Below are 21600 nucleotides of genomic sequence, written 5' to 3' on the forward strand. Positions count from 1 at the left end.
GGAAGTTAAAATAAAAACAAGTAAAATTTTAGCAGACATTCTCTAGAAGACAAAATTCTACTCATAGAAAATGGAAGCATCTATCACCGAGAAGCAAATCATTTAATATCTCCAAATCATTGAATGTCTCCATTCAACATTAAAACAGGAAGGAGACTAGGGTACAAAGTTTGATAAAGGTATGAAAGAAGAAAATCTCTTGACATGTATACTTAAAGGACTTGAGCTTTTTGGCTTTCCTACCAAAAACTACTTTACAGAAAGAACACAAAGGCAATTCTTATCAACACACTGCCCTCGAGGTTTCCTGAGACTCAGAGCCAGGTATGAACAGGAGGGTGTGAGGTGACAGTCGTCAGGATCACCCTCCCACGTTCAGCTTCCTCATAGCACCTCACCATTCAAATTAGGTATCCCTTCATGGGCCTACATATGTGCTTTATACCTCAGAGTAAATAGATTTAAACTAGTATCCAAGGGCTAACAAGTTTCCGTTCATGTGTGTGTCTAAATTTTAAATTGCTTTTTCAAAGGCTAATGGTAGAAAAAATATGAATTACAAATTTAGAAACATTTACCTTCAAACTTATAATCCCCCTTCACATTAAACAAACTGCTGTTTTGCCTGTATTTTTCCTTATGCTTTCAATCTTAGATCACTCTTCCAAACATTGTTTAAACTGAATGATCTAATCAAAAGTTAGCAAGAATGATTAATGCTGATGCAATGTAATTCCTACCCTGTCCTAGCCTAAAATATATGAGCTCCCAATGAATACCATGAAATGCTATATAGATGTGGGATATGATAAAGTGAATACTAATGCATTTCTTATTAAACATCACCAACAAAATTTAGAAATGAATAGAAATTACATACAGCACACAGCATATTGGCAGTTCCCTCAGGCAAGTGGCTAGATAAACCAGTGATGGGCATGAAGCTTAGCAAAAGTCACAAAGGTGCAACAGCCAGGCTGTGGAGGCTGCAGGAAGCTGAAGGAGGCACAACGTGACCTGAGGGGTCATCCCATCCCCTCCTCATACAAAAGAAGCATAGTTCACTGGGAATGGTTGATAGCTAAGCCGGCTGACCCAAACTGGTGTCAGGACTAAGAATGAGTCAAGCTCTCTTGACAACTTAAATCAGCAGTTTGGGTGTAGTCAACCCGCCATGTACCCAAGTTCCCGCCATTCTATTGTGTAGAATTAACTGAACCTGATTACATCTCCGAGGATTCTGGGCAGCAGCCAGGCCATGAGAGCATTGAAGATAATCGCCCCCTGTAAATAATGCTCAAAAATTAACCTGGCACTAGGCATGAAACTGTGGAATAACTTTAGACAATATTTTCATGTACTTATTCTTAAACGAAAACTGAAACAAGACACTGTTTTATATTCTTCAAAGATCATAGAACTGGTTCTGATTTTAAATGCAACTGAATTTCATACCTGGGAACTTAGAAAAGGGAAGGCAGCACTAGGAGTCAGCACCATTCCACATACTGGTAGCTTTTCTAAAGTGTACCGGTGGGTCCCTTACAAACACATACAACTTCTGCTCACAGGCAACAGGTGCTGAAATTTCTCCCGGAACAAAAATATTTTGCATATTGGCCCTTCAGAGTTCCTAAGCTATTCTGTGTTATTCCTTCTTTTTCTTTACAGAGCCCAGCCAAATGCAAATTTTTCTAATGGTATGAGAAAATAATGCCATTTTCCTGGCAGTATCAACCACCAATACTTCAACAGTAATGACTTCATACAAAATTAACCACCAGTGACAAGGGCTGTGAGGTGTTCCAGGAAAGCAGAGGTTTACAAGGAAGAGGAAAGACTGAAATGGCTGAAGGGCTAGCACTACTGGGGGTTGAATTAGGGTGTGGAGCAATTAAAGAAGAAAGGTCTAGAAATGGTAATGAGAACTTGGGTCCTGAGAAACTATATTTATTTTCAACCTTGATGACCCCATTTAACAGCATCATTCTTAAAGATGTTAGTGGACCTTGATTAACATGTAACTGTTGCATAATCACTCCGTTTTCTCAATATTTTTGATGTGTTCTGCCAACTCCACTATACTTTTGGCCTAAGAGGACATTTTATAAATTTCTGTTTAAAGAAAATAAAATAAAAGAGTATTTTCTATGTGTTTTTCTTCTTCCAAATAGCCCATGTGCCTTGGGTTCTATGAATCATGTAGCAATTTTTTTTTCTTTTTAGGGTATCACTAATGACTGTGTTCTGTGTTCCAAGTAGCAGCACTTTTTTTTTTTTTTTTCACTGTGTGGTTGCCTCTCACTCGCGTCCCCAATTGGGGACCTGACGTGCAACCTAGTCATGTGCCCTGACTGGGAATCGAACCAGTAACACTTGGCTTGCAGGCCAAGGCTCAATCCACTGAGCCACAGCAGCCAGGGCTTAGCAGCACTTTTTTAACCTATCATATCTTCTTTCATCTCACTTAATTCTCACAACAACATTTAAAAAAGGATACTATTATCCTTATTTTACAGATAAGAAAACTAAGGTCAAAGAGGTTAAGTATCTTGGTCAATATTACAAAAATAGACAGGATTTAATTTGGTTTATTTGACCCTACACCTGTGATCTCAATTATTGGGCTAAATTAAAATTTCTATCATCAGTATTCTGAGTTTGATTACTTCCACACAAAAGTTCTTGCTTGAAATCAAATTACGCAGTACCTCACTTGAATATCTCTACCAGAAGTGGCTGGGTTCATAAGATACTTAAGCTTCAGCATTCTTTTCCTGTGGCTTTTTTTTTTCATCGCAGTACTTGTGAATCTATGAAGCTACTTCTGATATAACCAACTTATCCTCTCTGACATTTCGAGAGAAGCAACTTACATAGTTCTGTTTGATATTTTGAAAGAATGAGCCTTTTAGGCAGCTGGATAATGCCAAGGAAAACTAGACTGACCTGGCCATTAAGAATATGTGCAATAAAAAAACATACTAACTTCTTTGGGCTTTGGCTGAAAATGAGGGGAGATAGACCATGATTTCTAAACTGCTTCTAATTCCATATGTTCATGATCATATTGATTAAATTGCCAAAATACCACATATTTATTCCCTTAATTTTTTTTCTTTTTTCTTGGAGAAAAGAGTAAACCAAAAAAAAAAGAAAGAAACAGGAAAATAATATTTGTTTCTAATAAGATCAGCACCACAGCTTCTAAAACTTCTAAACAATACCATTTGGTATACTGATGTTAGAGAAGCATTTTTACTTTGGAGATAAACTACTTATTGGGTAAAGGAAGGAAAATGAGATAATGGCCACTATAAATACAATGTTTTGAAAAAAGGTAAAAATTAAGCTAGACGCAACTTTTATGATTCTTTCTCAATGCGGGTTGAAAGAAGTAAACTACATGGCCATATTGTTATTTAGCATCTCCTAGTGGCCTGCTGGCATATGAAACATTTTGAAGGATAGTCTTAAGTAGGTTATATTTTGCCTACTGCTGTATGGATGATGATTCCCAGGTACATTAAATTAAATTGAGAAAGGAAAATTAAAAGAAAATCCCTATAATGCACACTGTTCAAGACAGCAGATAATCATTCACAACAGCAGAACTACAGGCTACTGCTACAACTGAATGACTCCTAAGGCTTCTAGCAAAGCTATTATTTAAATTTCATATATCTCATTGTAGCCTAAACCACTAATATTTATGCTATCTAGCCTCCAGTCTACTTTTTAATGCCAAAAAAACACTCCTTTAGGAACTAATTCTACACACAGCACCTGACACAGCAGTAGAAGATTACCACCTGGGATCTTAATTAGGAAAAACATAATACATTCACTGTGTTGTAACAAATGGGTGCCTGTAGAAATATTTCATCTTAAAAACAGGAGAGAAAAGAGAGAAAAGAGGAATGACACAATGATGAGGCAACAGAAACCAATTTGTTAAAAAACATAAAACACCCTAACAACAGGCAAATGACAGGTGACAAAGCAAGAGATAAAATAAAGTGAGCTTGGTACAACGTCTCTTTTGCCGCTAAGAAGAACCTGGTTTATGGGTAGATATAATTTCATTTAAATACTGTGAGGAATTGTAGAATGAAAAGAGTTCACGTCCTATCCTCACAAAGAAAAACCTCACCACAATAAGTAACAAAAAGTATAATGATGAAAACAAAGTAATAAAGATACATACATTATTCAGTTTTAGGCCATTAAAGGTTTGCATGACCTAAGAGTTAGTCTTTACGAAAAGCACCCAGTGCCATAATGTTTCCACAAGAGTACACAATTCTTACATTTTATATCTAAACATAACTTCTATTACATATATAGAAGCTTATTCCAATACTTAGCATATGGTAATTTCATTTTCATAAGAAAACACTTTATTAAGACAAGATGAAATAAACATCAACAAAAATTGCAATATATACATATTTATAATTTTAAAGATCAACTTTGGTTTTAGCACTTTGTTTTAGGTACTTAGCACCAAATTAGTTCATTTGGAATCAACTTTTATTTTTCTCAGCAACTCTCACAGCAAAAAACAGAACTATAAAACCCTGTGCTGAAACACAGTGTGGACCAAGCAGAGCCTGTCTGCATATATCATACTTCACTAAATTATTAGATTTATTTCCCTTGGCTTGATATTATTTCTAGGGAAATAATCTTGGGTTCTGTGTCTAGCTAAGTAAGAAGTACTATTAATCCATACCTCTCTTAAGGGGTAAATAGTCCAGCAATTTGTTGAAAAAGGAGTAAATTCACTCTGCCCTTTCTGCTGGTGCACCAAATACTACACGGCTTACCCAAGGGAGGCTGTACAGAGAAAGCAGAGACTCCTGCTTGACCCCTGCTGGCAATCAATTTATGGCCTCAAGCAATTTTAGTGTGATAGCCCTTGCAATTTTATATTAGCTTTTGCAACTCTTGATATTATTCTTATTCATATAAATGTCAAATTCCTCTTGGTAACCTGACCTAAAAGTGTTCGTAACCTCAGTTTACACCCTTTAAAATATCTCAGAAATAAAGGGATTAAATTAAATTTTATGTATTTTAAATTAAACACCCAAGAAAGGGAATTACAAAGAACAGTTTTTGCTGCTACATGTAGGATACTGTGCAGAGTGAAGGTCGATAGTTTAGGAACCATAAAAGAGCTTGGAAGAAAAGCTATCTTACAACAATAATAATGAAATCAGTGTCTTTCAGTTAAAATGGTCAGCAGTGACAAATCAGACAAACCAGAGCTACAAAGGAAACTGACTTTCCAAGGCTGCTAGTGGCAGGCTGTATGCACTCAACCAAACCACAGAGACAGGCATTTATGTCTGTTCCCAAGTCCTGCTGCTTTCAGGCCCGTACGGCCTAAGGACTTGAAGGAAGGGGCTGCAGAGGGTAGGGCCCTGCCTCCCTTGACCTAGGGCTGATCTCTGCCCAAGCCAGGCAACTCTTTTCTGTCTTTTTAATGAGCTTTTCTACTATAGGATCCTCAAATTTCCATGTCCTATGATAACAACAGAAATCCTTCATTCAATAAAGATATAATGGGTTTATGCTATAGGCACTATCATAGCTGCTGAAGACATACACATGAAAAGACTCATGAAATTATATGGGAGAGTGAGAGTCTCTGGAGGGACACACATATGCACAAACAGAATAGTGTGGTAAGTACCACGATAAACTATGAGGGCAGACCCCAAAAAGACTGGAATTATCTTCTGGAGGGCAGGCCCCTTGTAGTACTGGCTTCCCCCACTAGGTGAGTGTTCCAGGAACCCATCTGCATCAGTGTGCCAGCTGCGTTGTTGTGAGAGGCTGTGTTCAGCTACAGAGAATTTTTTTTGGACTCTTTCAACACATTTGCCCATTTCATGATGGGTGATTTACGAGTGCACCTGCCCACATTGCACTGAGTATTCAGCAGTTTTTGACCCAAAATGGCATGATTCTTGTTCCCCACTCTCCCTATTCACCCTATCTTGCCCTGAATTTTGTTTGTTTGTTTGTTTCCATGGATGAAAGAAGTCCTCAAAGGGGAATGTTTTGCTGATGTGGAAGAGGTGAAACAAAAAACGGCAGAAGCACTAAAAGGCATCAAAATTAATGAGTTCAAAAACTGTTTTGAGAAGTGGGAAAAATGTCTTGATAAGTGTATTGCATCAAATGGATAGTACTGTGAGGGTGACTGAAGTTTAAATGTGTAAGAATAAATATTCAATTTTTTATAAACAAATCCTGGGTTTCTGGGGTGGCCCCTCATATAAAGAGGTTTATACTTTGCACAAGTATCTTGGAAGCTAGTGAAAGTCAGTAAGTGGTAAATTGTATAACTGCTGTTGTTAGTGTTTCATGTATTGAAGGCAATGGGGAGCTATGGAAGAATCTGATTAAAGATATAAAAAGTTTGTATTTTAGAAAGAACATTTATGGCAATTTAACAAGAGTAGTTATAATGAAGGAGAATGAGCAGAAACCAGATTATAGCTGATCAAGAAATGGGTGGGAAGTGGAGACAGGAGGGGAGCTCATTCCTTAGAGAAGCCGGGCCAAGAGGAGGAACGAAGGGAGGCTGTAACAGGTAAAGGCAGGTTCAACATAAGGATTTCTGGAGAAGAGAGATAACTGAAAAATAGAAAAGAAAAAAGCTAAGCAAAGAAAAATATCAGAATGTCTGAGTTAGGCTGTAACTTAAAATAGTTTAGCTCTCCTTTTTATTTTGAAGAAACTGAGGTACTGCTAAATCACATTCTGCCATTATAATTAGAAACTGCAGCAAAAACATCTGAATTTTCCAGTCTAAGAAATATTTACTAATAAGTGAAATTAGGGTAGCCAATAAACATTTAAAGTTAAGAATCTTCTCTAAGAAGAAAAATTATCTTATCAAAGGAGTAAATGACTATGCTGTGCCATTCTTTTTAGGTTTATGGAGTCCTTCATTAAAAAAAACCCAAAACTTAATTCCATCTAAATTCTCATTTACAAGCATAAGAATTTAACAAATTTAAATAAGTAATTAAATGTTCTAATATGAATGTCACCTAGGACAGGAGAATATAGTTTCTATGTGTCACAGAATAAAAAACAGGCTTTGATTTCCAGATCCTCACATACAAACCTTCTCTGATCTTTAGTTTCTCAACCTAACACGTAGTACAAAGCGACATGTACTTTGGAGGGTTACAGTGAGAAGTGAATGAAGCTGTGAATTTAAAAGCACCTAATAGCCAAAAACAAAGAGAAAAGGGCATTCTATTTAGAGCAACGCTTCTTGAATAACCAGTTTTCCCTCCAATCCATTACGGACTGACATTTCTAAAACACAACACGTGAACTACTAAAAAACACATCTAATGTTTCGGAAATGGACAATCTTGTTGTACACTGACGACGAAGAGTGTACCAGTGGGCGCTGGTCTCTGAGCCAACACTGGAGCAGCACTTTCTTAGAGCAGGGCATCCGTGACAGGACAGCCCGACAGAAAACACTAGAGCTCTGGTACCAGGCAACCTCGGCTTGAATTTTTCACTACCACCTATGTAACTTCAAGCTGTGTTTCAGTTGTCTCCCATGTAAAATATCAATGAAGTCTGTCTCATGGGGTTGTTGTAAGAATTACATGTGTTTATATATATAAACCAGTCTGAACAGTGACTACTAAATACGAGTATCGATATAATTATTATTTGAGGGCAGTGAGTATTAACATACAGTAAATCCTCAGTTAACACCATGGCTAGGTTCTTGGAAACCACACCTTTAAGTGAAACAACATATAACAAAACCAATTCTACCCAGGGTAATTGATAAAAATGACTTAGGTTCCTATGGCATATGTCTGGCCACAAAAGCATCACCAAACTTCTAATAGAGATCTAAAACACTTCTAATATTAAACACTGAAATAAATGTGAGCTGTACATACATTTAAGCAGCATTAATAAAACAGGTCAGACAATGATTTTCCAACCCGCTTATCCAGTTCAGGTTCATATGGGCAGAGTCCCTTTCAGCAGCTCAGAGGGCAAGACAGGACCCACCCTGGACAGGACGCCCTTTCATTTTCCACTGTAGGGCCACTCAGCCCCACAGCCGCACTCACTCAGAATGGAACGATGTCCACATGCCAGGTTACCTAGCTGCGTGCCGTTGGGATGTGGGAGGACACTGGAGTACCTGAGAAAACCTGTGCAGCTATGGAGCAAATGTGCAAACTCCGCCCCGACAGTGGCCTCTGCTGGGAATCGGTATTTTTTTTCTTCATCAATGTTATAACATAATGACGTTATTCAAAGACCTGTTGTATATACAGTCATAATTCTAAGGCTAAATATTTTTCTGCTAATGCTGTTATTCTATTTGTATATTCTGGGTTTTTAAAATTTATTTCAACCTACAGAAAGAGAAAACATACTTGTATCTTTTATGTACAAGAAACAGCTTTAAAATTCATTTCAATTTAATCAAGTTTTTAGAAAGCTTCCTATGCAGAAAGATTCCTAAAGTTCTAAAGCATTTCTTATCAAAATTAGCGTCTTTTATCATTTAAATAAACTTCAGGAAATTATACTACAGAAGTTTTCAAGATAGGATTGTGACTTTTTTTATAAATAGCAAAGCAGTCTTAAAAATTTTAGTTACATCATGATTCTTAAGAACAAATTACTTAAAATGGAGAAAAAAGAATGATAAGAGTTTGAACAAACTGGACAATCAAATAAAATTTTTCTAGAAAAAACTCAAAATGTATTTTTCCAATATATGTAATCACAATAAATTAGGGAAAAGTATACATAAAAAAAATGAGTCATTGTTGAACAGTGATATTAAAATGGCATTTTCCAAAAGGAATTTGATGCTTGGTCTTATTTACATGATTATACTAAAAACAATTGCTCTAAATGATAAGGGAAAAGAAATCTGTTTACTTTAAAGGCTTTAACAAGAAACTACTGATTTCATTGATCAAAATAGATTAGTTTATAAGGAGAAAATTCCCTTAAGAATTTAAGACACTTAAAGCAAAAGCATATTATACAAGCAAACCACACAAATTAGAGGAAATACATGGATGGAAAGTTCTGTAAAAATATTCTATTTTTGTTCCAACATAAAATTAGTAATATTTTGGCAGCATGTCAACTCCAATGTACTGGGCATCTTGAAGTGGAGATGGCAGGAAAAGAAATATATGTACGACCTTGCAACTATTTTTTGATCTAGTGTGATGGAATCAGTAGGTAGAGGGATAGGCCCTAGAAGCTGTGAAATCACAAGAAGGAACTGACCTTGAGGCTGAGGCAATTGCTAGGTACACACCACAAAAAGGAAATCAAGAACAAAAAAAATCAACATAATACTGATTCTTGTTTGATATTAGGAAAAAAAAAAACTTGGAGTTAAATTTGTCTTTTATAAAATGGTACTTTTTGATAATTATTCAAAATAAACAACTGATAATATGCCAAAACATTGTTTAGTTTGTGAGATTGTTTCAGTAGAAACAATATATTTTAAAAATGAAAATATCACCACCAGCAAAAAATAAAAAATAAAGAGTATGACTTGGCTTGTGTGCAAAACCAGGTTTGACACCCAAGAGAAAATAACCAGACACTTAGAAGTAGATGATTAGTTGTGATTATAAATTCAATGCTTTCTAGCAGTAGTTATCAAACTGTAATGTGAAAACTTTTAAAAAGTTTTTGTATATTTATTTATATAATAGTTATAGTTTGGTTTGTCTACAAGTGACAGAACAAACATAATAGCATAAGGAAAGTCGAAGTCCATTTTGCAGTCATGTAAATGAAGTCCAGAGCAGGCAATAGGCTGCACAAGGCTCCCACATGTCACGGATGCAGGATACAGCTTCCATCTTGCTGTCTGAGATGGCTTACCTGAGTTCGTCATCAAATTTACATTCCAATCTGTAGGAAGGTGCGGGCAATGAAGAATATGCATTCCTTCCCTTTAAATACTTTCTGAAAGTCACGTGTGTCACTTCAATTACATCCAATTGGTTAGAACCTGATCACATGTCTGCAGTTAGATGAAAGAAAGGCTAAGCAAGGTAGTCTTTAGTTTGAATGGCCTGTGCCCATCTGAAAACAAAGGGCTCTGTTGAAAATAAGGGGAGGTGAGATAGTGGGGACAACTCGTAGTCTCTGCCACAACCTCTCTCATTTGGCTACTCTTCTTGCTTCATACAGAACTTACCATTTGTCTAAGAGAGATAACCCAAGTCCACCTAGTTACCCTGTTGTTATACATCCATGATCAGTGCTTGATGGACTTTTGCAGGAGGTCTAGACATGGCTTTCTGAGAGTTGATGGCCATAAACTAAAGAGCAGCCCCAAGTAACCCATTTAAAATGGAGTAGAAATAATATAGTTATAATATTTAAAACTCTTACTTGAAAAATGGGAGAATGGGAAACTTTCATCAGTTACTATTTGACAGGAGTTTCAAATCCTGCTTTGTAGGAGTCAGGAAGACTTTCTGCCCTGGCATTGAGGGAGTTATAATATCTGATGAAAACTGATTTCCCCCTATGGGTGAAACTCCCTGGTTCATTGTTTTCCACGGCAGCATTGTGGGTAGGCATTAGGGGGCATGCGCTGCTGAGTGTGTTCCATGCCTGCTTCCTTCTGCTGCTGACTTGAGGCCTGGAACTTGCTTTAAGAGCTGCATAATCACAGGTTATGCAGACAATCCTGGTGCATCTTAGGCAACTCAATTCCCCTAAAAACCTAGTATGCTTTTACTCTATTTGTTTCTTGTCAGGTTCACAGAGAAATGTAGTAAAAAATCATGTCTGGATAGTTTTAAACCTGAGGACTCTACCTTTTATTTGTTGGCCTCTGTCTTCTGTTCTATCTGCTGCCCACACTGCCTCTGAATTTACTGATGACCCCCTTGAGGCCACCTGAAACACTCTTAATCTCATCACTGCCAGAAAACTGGACCAATGTATGAGGGGGCACCAATTCTATTTTCCTGGGTGGCTGTGGCATTGTAGCCGATGTTTGTAATTGCTTTGCTAGGCTTTTGTAAGCCTGCAGACCTCAATATCACAGGATTCTCAGTCAAATTAGACTGTAATTAGATTGTAACTCACAAACAGAGACTGATTTTCTGAGCAAAGTTGTGTTTTCTTAAATCTTAGCTTGCAACTGCCTAGCCCTTGTCTGAGTTCCTTGTGGCGAAGAACAGTAACAAGGAGCCAGCTAATATTAGTATTCCCTCACTTATCGCGTTCTAGACCCCCCGCGAAGTAGGAACCTTACATTTATTCTACATTCTTAAACCTATGTAACTTTAACAACATATGTATACAGTCCCACAAAATCCCGCGGTATAGCAAAAACTCGCGATAAATAATTAAATATAATATTTTTAAAAATCCCGCTATACAGTGAGGCCGCGATAAGTGAACTGCGATATACTGTTAGCATATGAAACTTCATGGATACATGATTCGATTGGAATGTTCACAACCAAGATCGAGGCAGAAAAATGTACAAACGATGAAGGGAAGGTAGTGTGTTGGTTTCTGAAAGGAATACTACAATCACATTATAAAGGAAGGATATAAGATAGAAGGAGATTAAGAATGATGAGATTTCTCTCTTGCTCAAGCTAGAAGGGAAATAGAAGATTTAATTGTCTTCAAACTAATGAATCAAATTTGGGATCCCAAATGATACAGAATTTAGCACATGATGTCAAAATCTTCCAAATATAAATATAACATAATGTTCCAAAAGAAAAAAGTAAATGTTTTTTCTACTATGTAAGTATTCCAATGATATGTATTCATTCCACTTAAAAATTTAAAAGTATCAAGGGAGAGTAGGGGAAAGAAAAGAACTTTACTACCTCAGAAAGAAATATGAGAAAAAAATAAAATAGTGAACAAGGCCTTAGGGACAGCAAAAATAACAACCTAAAGATATTAGAAATGAAAAAATAAGGCCAAAAAATATCTTTAAGTAAAGTATTTTCCCTTAATTATTTTGGAGGTGGTTAATCAGTGAACAAAAACACAGTTGGGAATGCATCTGGAACAAAACTTAATTATGTAATTTTTGCTGATTCATTCATTCTCTTTTTTTTCAATTTCTTTTTTTCTATTCTGGCAAATATTGCTACTTATGTCCCCAAGACACTAGAAATATAAGTAAAAAAACCACGCACACACATACACACACCACAGGCCACCCCCGCCAAAAAAAAAAAAAAACCAGAATAAAATACAACTTTAACATAACTTGTCTTCTATGGGATTCTGTTCCAGGACACATGGATGACTGAGACTAATGAAAGGAAGAAAAAGAACTCAAGATGTTAATGAGTTAGCATCATTTTTATTGCAGATAAACTGGAAAAGCAAGTCATGAGATAGGCTGGACAACATGAGATAGCTCAGTGACTCACTCACAGAAATCATCCTGCCAAAGTGACCTGGCTTTGTGCCCTGTGCCCCTTCACTGTCTGAGCATACAGTTAATAGCTCAGAGGGCACAACTTCCTCTGCAAGGCTGCTACTGTTTACGGAACAGCAAGTTGGGGTCCTGCTGCCCACTGCCACCCTCTAAACAAAATTCCAGAGGCAAAGGCTTGGTGACAAAGGAGTCTTTATTCAAAAACAGTTACTTAAGCCTATCAAGTCACAGCTTTAATCACTTAAGCCTACCAATTAAGGCTAAACTCTAACACCTGGGTTCTCCTAGCATTCCCCTGTGAAATTTCAGTTATCAATACTTTATTTCTATAGGGTTAGCTTACAAACTAAACAATATAAGATACTAAAGCTACACAATTTTGAAAGAATGGCAGGCTTCTGCCTCAGAGGTCGACCCCTCTAGAACACCCAAAGAAGAATAAACTTGCCACCCTCTGCCAGGCCAGCCTGACCCGAGGCCATGCCCGGAGTACCTTCAGTGATCTGATCAGACCTCTCTGTATCACTACTTCCCCACTAAAAATTCCCCTTTGCCCCTCAGTGCTCATTAGTTATTGGTTGTGACATTTCACTAGGAAACCTCTGGGTATAGTAAACTCAGGGGTATGTGAATAGATACAACCATGCTAAAAGGGTAAATATTCCATCTCCCATAGATTGTACATTAACAAATGATAATGGCTAATCCTGAGATGAAAAATACCATGGAATTAAATGTCAACACAAAGATGCTCCTTGCAAGTAAAAACAAAAGTGATCATGAATTCACAGTGTATTTACCAAAGGACATGGATCTCTTCTTCTAAGTTTAAGGTCTAGTTAACACAAACCAAAAGACCACTGGATTTCCGACAAAATATTTTGTGTAAACAGTTAGGTCTCAATATATGAGTTTAAACTGTTTCATTTCTTAATAGGACATTCTTACCTATTTCTTTCCCACATTCATGTGTGAATTTGAGGACTCAGAGATCTTTCATTTAGCATTAGAACACATAGTTGAGAGAACTCTGCATGTTGTCATTTTTTAAAACATGTGTAAATATATGGTTTATTTTGGAGAGTGATTGTGTAAATATAATACTGCTTAAATGAGGAGCACCCAAAAAAGTCTATGTCTAAGGTCCCAAGGTCCTGAGAACCCTAAATATATCATCCTGAACATATCAAAGTGAAAATTCCTCTCACTGGGAAGTAACTCTTTCAAAATTACACAAGCAAATAAAAATAAACAATTAAAGCTTTATACTCTTTTTATCCCAGTTGTATGTTATAAAGATAACAGAAGAGGCAGTTAAGTAATGGATAATTAAAGAAGTAAAAATGTTGAGGCATTTATTAAAATTGTAAAAACATAAATCTTTCTAAAACTAGAATTGCACCACTTTCTTTGTTTTAGGCAGTTTTCTTCCATATCCCTAGAAATATCATGTATATATTCCCAGAAATCATCTTATTCATTTTAACAAAAACATCAAATTTCTTAATTTTTTAACTACATTAATAAATCTGAATAGAATAATTTACGTCATATGATTGTCTGTTCATGGCCTGCTGTTTTAAATTAGCATATTAAGTAATTTAGACACTTTTCTTTGCGAAGGTTGTATGATTTAATAAATTCCCACATGCCTCAACATGTGCCAACACTACTAGGTTATCTTCAATCCAGCTGCTGTTATGACAATAGTTGCCAACTTTCAAACAAATGAAAAGAATAATGAATCAGCTTCAAGTTGGCTCATATGTAAACTTATATTGCTTCCAGTTATAACTTGGGCCAATTTCAACTATAAAGAAAATTAATTAAAAAGATTTCACCTCCACTGTTTGAGAAACATGGCACCACAAATACTGCTGAATTAGTAGTTTAAAAGCCTGCAGCATCAGGTAAACTCCGAGAATTTGGATTTCAGTCTTAAGTTCTGTAGGTTGTTTTAAAGATTGGATTTTTCGAGGAAACAGAATAGAAAATGCCTCGCCCCTAATTCATAGCATGAATATTTGAGAAGCCTCACACTGCTGGAAAAAAAATAAATGAGACTCTTATTGGTTAAGGGCTTATTATAAAGAACGCTTCAAAGGCTTCAGATGAAGTAAGATGCAAATGAAAAGGGGCACATTTATACAATAGCTAAAAATAAGAAGGCGAGGAGAGCACCGGACACACCAGGTAGGGTCATTTCCTGATACAGTGTTAGGCACAAAACAAGGCAACATGATAGTATTAGACCTCTTTTCTAAGAATGACAATATATTGTACTGAATTTTAATAAACACTGGACAAAACAATTTTGTGCTGGGTCGGTTATCCAGACGAGAGGTTCCACAGAACCCCTGAAACTTTGCTGTTTCAAATAATTACTAATCTATTTGGCATAAAGCGTGATAGTTTTCATAGAAAGAAATAAGCAGAATATCAGACCAGAGGTTTGTTTAAAAATTTAATTTATTTCTAAGTGTCCATTACAGCCTGGTCGGGGCACATGCCTGGGTTGCAGGCTGGGTCCCCAGTTGAGGACATGCAAGAGGCAACCAGTGGATGTTTCTCTTGCACATAGATGTGTTTTTTTTATACCCCCCTCTCTCCCTTTCCCCTCTATAAAAATAAATAAATAAACTCTTAAAAAAAAATGTCTATTATAGTTGAATTATTCCTTGGATGGGTGCACTTCCATGAGAGGAAAGGAAAACTCTTTCACTGATAAACAAAGCTGGGTTAAAGCATCCTCACAGGAGTGTGGGTATATTATAAGCATTAGGATGGACTGGATTGAATATACAATTTTATGGCTGATGAACAGTATAAAACTGTGCAAGGATTACTGTATTAGTAGTGATAATAAGATTTCTTCTTTTTTCCCAAAGGGTACTAGTAATTTTTTTCAGTCATCAACTCTATATGTCAGGTATATTTTATTGGCTACCTGCTACAGTTTTTCAATGCATCTTATAAATTACAAAATTACAATAAGTGTGAAATTGTATACCGTGGCTGCTTCTTCCCTCACAGCATATACATAATACAGAGTTATTAAAAAAAAAAAAAAAACACTCTTGGAGATGTTAAGTGGCTAGATCATACTCTACAAGTCCAGTGACTGAAAGCACTTGAAATAAAAGCTTTGGATGGATGGTGTGGGATGGGAACACAAGGCATCTCTAATATCCTCTCCAGGGATCTATAGTGCTGGAAATACTGGGGATCCCTGGGTAAAGTACTTGGTTCTGAGGTCTTCCAGCTAGCTGGAATGGTTCAAGAAAAGCTACATGGATACCTCACAGTAACTCAAAACCAAAGAAAGGAAACGAGCTTAGCCCATGAATAAAGACAAGACCCTACTTTCTGATACTTTGACATGCTCATCATTGACCTCTACAAAGCTCATGGATGCTGTTGAAACTGTTCAAGATGCAACGAATTTAACAGGTCCCTCTTGGGAGCAACATAAAAGGCTATAACTTGATGTGAAATTGCTGCCCCGCGAAGCAGCCATAGTAATTTCCCAAACAACTGAGTCAGCACTCACCCAAATGGAGGTAAAAGAGAGGTGCTGATTCCTTAACCTTACTGAATCATATTAATGCAACAAACTATTTGGAAAGCGTTCTAGTCTATTCTGCACAACAGGATGCATGTCTGCACTTGGCAAAATCTTGTGTAATAGGTATGAATTGTGTGCACTTTTATGTTACTGCTCTAGTAAGTGAGAAGCAAGAAATATCACAGGTACAACTATCTTTTTTCAACTTTGAAAACATTCTATTCACTAGTACCAGCATGTCCACAAGGATTCTTTTACATAAGTTTATGTACAATAAGCTAGAATAAATGCAAAGGAGGAATGCAGGCCAACAACAGACAGATCTAATGTAAAAACCCTTATTCTTCAGCCTTGATCTCAGTTCAGAAAGTATTAAGAGGCAATAGAGATAAGTCATTATTCCATTTTCTACTCTGGAGACTGTGTAAACTTAATAATCATAATTATGAAATCCTACAAAAAATATACTTTCTGATTAAATAGTCAAACAATTAGCTGCATTGGTTTGAAAGCCCACTAAGTGTCTTTATTTCTGGTGGTTAGGATAATCAAGAAATGCCTAGAGGTAAAAAATAAATAAATAAATAAATTAGAAAGACACATAAAGGAAAGATGAGGAAGGAAGGGGAAAGTCAAAAGAATAAAAAAAATATTTTAAAAGATTTGCATGTAGTCAGGATAAGTAACTAATTGATAGTGGAAAAAATAATTGCTTACAGTTTGTATAAAGCCACCATATCCATAAACTACATGGTACAAAGGTACATAATTATAAACAAGAAGATGGAAATAAAAAGTTGTCTTACTTAAGAAAAACAACAGAAGAAAAAATTATGGAAAAAAATTATGGAAAGTAGGGAAACCCACGACACAAATATGCCAGAAGAATGACATATCTGCAGAGGGAGACTGCTGCCTTAGAGTTGAGAGAGTTCTGCATGACCTTCGCCAGCACTATGACTTCCTGATAACCACAGAAGGCATCTGATGCTTGGTGAAGATGAGAAGAATGATTTTGAAGAATATAATTATGGATGACAACTGTTTTCTGTGGGACCAAAATTATCATTTATGTCTGAGATTGTGCAAAAAGTCTTAATTTTGGTCACTAACAATTTCAACATAAAAAAATAGAATCCCCCTAACCTCCTTATAAATCACAATTCTTTATGTAAACCACAGGGATGGTGTGTAAAAGCAAAGTTGTTCCAGGTACTCTTTAAGAAATGCCATTTAGTAGAAAATTATCCATTTTGTAGTGACCTGATGTGACCAGATTACAAATTTGAAGAGCCACATTAAAGGAGATTTTAAGCAGAGAAAAGCTTAAAGCAGTTTTCATTTACTAGGTCAGGTATAAAAATGATCACAATGCACACTACCTTAGAAAGATGGGCAATCCTACACAAATTAACGTTGTATCATGTACAGATGGAAAGATGGATATAAACTAAAGAAAAGGAAAAAAACCACATCAAGGTGCCTAAAGAAACTCAAAGGCTTTGAAAACTTCAAAAGTCTCACCTTTATTCTGGTACCTTTAATTGTGGATACAATAAGTGCATTTCGAAAGAAAAAAGAACTGGTTATTTTCTTAAGTGCTAACAGACTTACTTCTCTTTCAGAAAATCCACGACTCTTTTGAAGTCAGCCACGCAGTATTCTCTCTTCATGTCCATGAGCACAGTGTCAGAGGCAGACTGGACTGGTATGTGCAGAAAAGCATAGACTCTGGGATGATTAAGGATTTTAGCCATTTCCTTTAAAAAAATGGAAGGAGAAAACATTAATCATCTTAAGAGATCAGGGAACGGTTTCCCTCAGATCAACACTCACAAGTGGAAGCAAATAAACAGACCTGAAATCAGACCGATCATCTAGGCTGTTAAAAGTGAATGTCAGCTGGCAGTATTCTATGATAGCTTTTGGGGATTTAATATTCCTTCTGGACAATTCCACTTAAGAGTTATTTCCTCACATGCATCATCTATCTTAGGTGGCAAAACAGAGATAAAATCGTGTAATGCCCAAAGACTAAAAACGTTTTTGAGTATTTCAAAATAAACACTTTTCCTTTGCCTCATAGCAGCTTTACATTCTGCCTGTCGCATTAGCAGGAGAAGCCGCAATACAGGGTGGGCAGGAGTAGGTTTAGAGTTGTGAGTATGTAAAACAGAGTTTGTTCTTGTATTATTCAGAGCACATCAGACTTTATTTAATACTGAAGGTGGAAAAATAATCTATAACTCACCTGCTTCTTTTTCAGCTAGTTAATGAACACATTTTTTGAGAATTTACTAAGCAAAAGTCACAGTATCAGACAATGGTGCTTGCCACTGGTCAGTACTCTATGTTTAAGATGCAGTTTCAAACAAGAGAAATAAGGGGAGAACAGGATGAAGAATCTACCTTGCAAACGAGAGCAAATTTGAGTGCAACAAATTAGAAAACCAAGAGATAGTTTTAAAATTCCTCCAAGGATACACAGGGAGCAAGAAAGAGTCATGAAAGGAAAGCTGTGGTAACTTAACCATCTCAGCAAACAATAAGAATATTGGGTAACTGAGTTCTCCTCATCAATGGCGGTGGTTGGGGAGGGAAGGAAAGAAGGTACAGAGGTGAAGGGAAAAAGTAGGGAAGGAAGAGAAGAGGGGGCAGAATGAATGCAAAGAATCTAATAGAGATTTAAATGTCAAGAAAGGAGCTGCTTTTTAATACCCTGTATGAGTCCAATGATTTTTAGTTTTCAAAGTACTGTACTTTGGCATGTTATTTCATTCTACCCTTATAACAATATTTCGACAGATCTTACGGAGTCAAAGAGCAAGATGTATATAGTCATATCCTAGTTATTCAGGGGTAAGTCTTTAATATATATCAACCATGCCCTTTTGTTTCTCCATTTTCTTTCCACTGACTGTGAAAATGAGCATTTTTGCCAAAGTGGAAGAAAAGAGCAATTAACTCAAATCGGTCACCTTCTTGGTAGCAGCTTAGTTATTTAAAAAAACCCTTTTGGCTAAGAAATTCAAATAATCAAACACAATTACTCTTGGATATCCTTTATCTACCTTCCCAACCAGAAATTAACAGTTACAATATATACATATCTCATTATATTTGGTTATTATATTGGAACCGGAGTTGAAGAATTTATTTAGCAGAAAAATAACTGATTAATACATCACCTGAAAATTCCCTCCACAGAACTGGATATTTAGTCAGTAGGCTCTCAGGGTAACTCTGACCATGATGTACTCTATAGGGACTATGCTGGCCTTCTGCTATGATTCTCTGCCCTTCAAGTTTTTCACACCTGAACATCAAGATCCCCAAACAGTGGGGAAAAAAGTAGCTGCACAAAAAATTAGTTTTCTAAAGGGGCAGGATACTCAGCTTTAGTAAATTCTAACATGTCTTAACATGGCCTTAACAACACAACTTGTGAAACAAAATTTCACTCTCAAACTTGGTACCTTGGTTTTCCCATCTATAAAATGGGAACATGGTATCCTCACCTCAGAGACTCCTGACTATTGAGAAAATAAAATAAAACAATCCAGTATGTGCTTATATGTAAATACCTAATCTTTTTATTCCATGAAGAGTATTTAAAGTTCATGGTAACACATTTTCATACAGATTAATGGAAACCTATCAGCTTTTCAATAAGCTAGTTCCCTTAACTAGTAAGGGAGAGAGAATTTGTACTGATTTACATAAAATAACTTTGAAGGGTGTTCCCAGCAAACATGACCCCCAGGCAGAAAGGGTAGCTTCTCTAGGAAACACTCAGGGTGGCCCCTACCATAAACAGGATACTGCCCTGTTACTGTAGGACAATTTACAGATTAAACCGTTAATAGCAAACAAGGGGGATAAATTTGGTGGTTTTTCCCTCTGGCTCTCAGAAGAAGACGTCTCCACTAGCAATTACCACAGCTTCATACTATCGGCTTTGCAACTTTACATAGTAGGCACCAGAACAGAAAAGAAAAATAAACTTACTCCTTCATTAAAATCTGTATTCCTCTCACTAAAAGAACCATGATTTAACATAATGTATCCAAAAGAAACAAAGTACAATTTTTTTTTCTTGTATCCCTGTTCTCATTCGCACTCTTGGTTCAAGGTAACCTTTGATCTCTTCTTCACCTTTCAAAAGTCTTCTCTTTTTAAGGTTCAGCATATAGTTAGCTTCAGGTTCTCTTGTACAAGAGATTACTTCTTCCTCTGTGAATCCTCAGGAACCTGTTCCTGGAGTTACCAAAGTGTTTCCTTGGTTCCCTCTTGTAACATGATAATAAATTGCCAAGATGGAAGCTCTGCGAGAGCAGGGATTATGTTTCCATTCTGTCTCTGGATCTGTACAATGGCTAGTACTGTGCTAAGTATAACCCCAAACATATAAATATAGATGGGTGAGAACCACATCAATACACATAGAAAGAGGTCTAAAATATAAGTGCTATTTGATAGGAATACAACTTTTCAATTAGTAACACTTCAGTTTGGCTTAAGCAGATAAACAAGTGCATGTTTAAGCAGGTAAACAAGCACATAATCAGCCGCCTTGATTTTTGGAACAAGTGAAAAATTATACGTGAATATATAAGTAAAAATCAGATACTTTATAGGTAACCCTACCATGGATTATATTTCTAAAAGTCAGTTGGAGCTTCAGATGGGACCCACAGCATGTTTTGTTATGGACATGTGTACAGGGTCCAGGTTAAGCAGAAAAAGGGGCGGCACTTAGTGCAGTGTAGGTAACAGAGGAACGGCAGTCACGAGCAGCGTGAGCTCTGAGCTGGGTTAGGGAGTCTGAGCAGACAGGCAAGTAGGCGTGTGGACACACAAAGCGCGTGTGCATGTGTGTGTACTGAGGAGCTCTGGTAGCAACCAGCATGCAAATAGTATCTATTTTAACATAAGGACATTTATAATTTAAGGGTTGATGTATCAAGACTGCTTAAAATACAGAGATGGTGACTATTTTATAGGCAGGGACCAGAGAACGGTTAACCAAACAGTGGTATTCCCACCTGGGGCTTTTACATGGAGCTCTCCTATTACAAACTGGTAATCACCTCAAGGTTTGTCATTTTTTAAATAAACTTTAAAAGCAAAGAAAAAATAATGAATTGAATAAAAACTGGCTTAATTTAAAACAGCAATCCTGTGTATCGCAACATTTATTTTTTAAATATTATGTTTCATTTTTATTGCCCTGCAGTCATCAAATTAATCATCATAGTCTATCTACCAGTTTAACACAGTCACCCAGTGTGTGAGAGGATATAAAATAAAATATATTAATACTTGCATTCAGATGTCTTTGCATTCACATTGATAATCAATCAGAAAGCCTTTCGGATCATAGCTTTGTTAGAAAGTATCTGCATATTTAAAGCACTCAACTTTGTTGTTTTAAACTAACCTAAGATATATGACGAAGAAAGACAATATTTCAAAAAGAGAGAGAGAGAAACTATACTATTACCTGTAAGCATTTTAAAAATAGCTTATTTGAGATAAAATTCATTATCAAAAAATC

At 36.4% G+C, this 21600-nt stretch overlaps 1 protein-coding gene across 4 annotated transcripts in view; it reads right to left on the minus strand.

Moving 5' to 3' along the window:
* Positions 1-21600, minus strand: part of CDKAL1 (CDKAL1 threonylcarbamoyladenosine tRNA methylthiotransferase) — a 638543-nt gene that overhangs the window by 198207 nt on the left and 418736 nt on the right. For all 4 annotated transcript variants that reach the window (XM_090271743.1, XM_090271744.1, XM_090271742.1 and 1 more), the window contains one exon: positions 17658-17803. In XM_090271743.1, coding sequence (XP_090127869.1) covers positions 17658-17803 — 146 coding nt within the window. The remainder of the gene's footprint in view (positions 1-17657; positions 17804-21600) is intronic.

This window comes from Furipterus horrens, unplaced genomic scaffold (genome assembly GCF_987537825.1).
Source record: "Furipterus horrens unplaced genomic scaffold, mFurHor1.1.pri manual_scaffold_3, whole genome shotgun sequence".
In the NCBI taxonomy this organism is placed as follows: Eukaryota; Metazoa; Chordata; class Mammalia; order Chiroptera; family Furipteridae; genus Furipterus; species Furipterus horrens.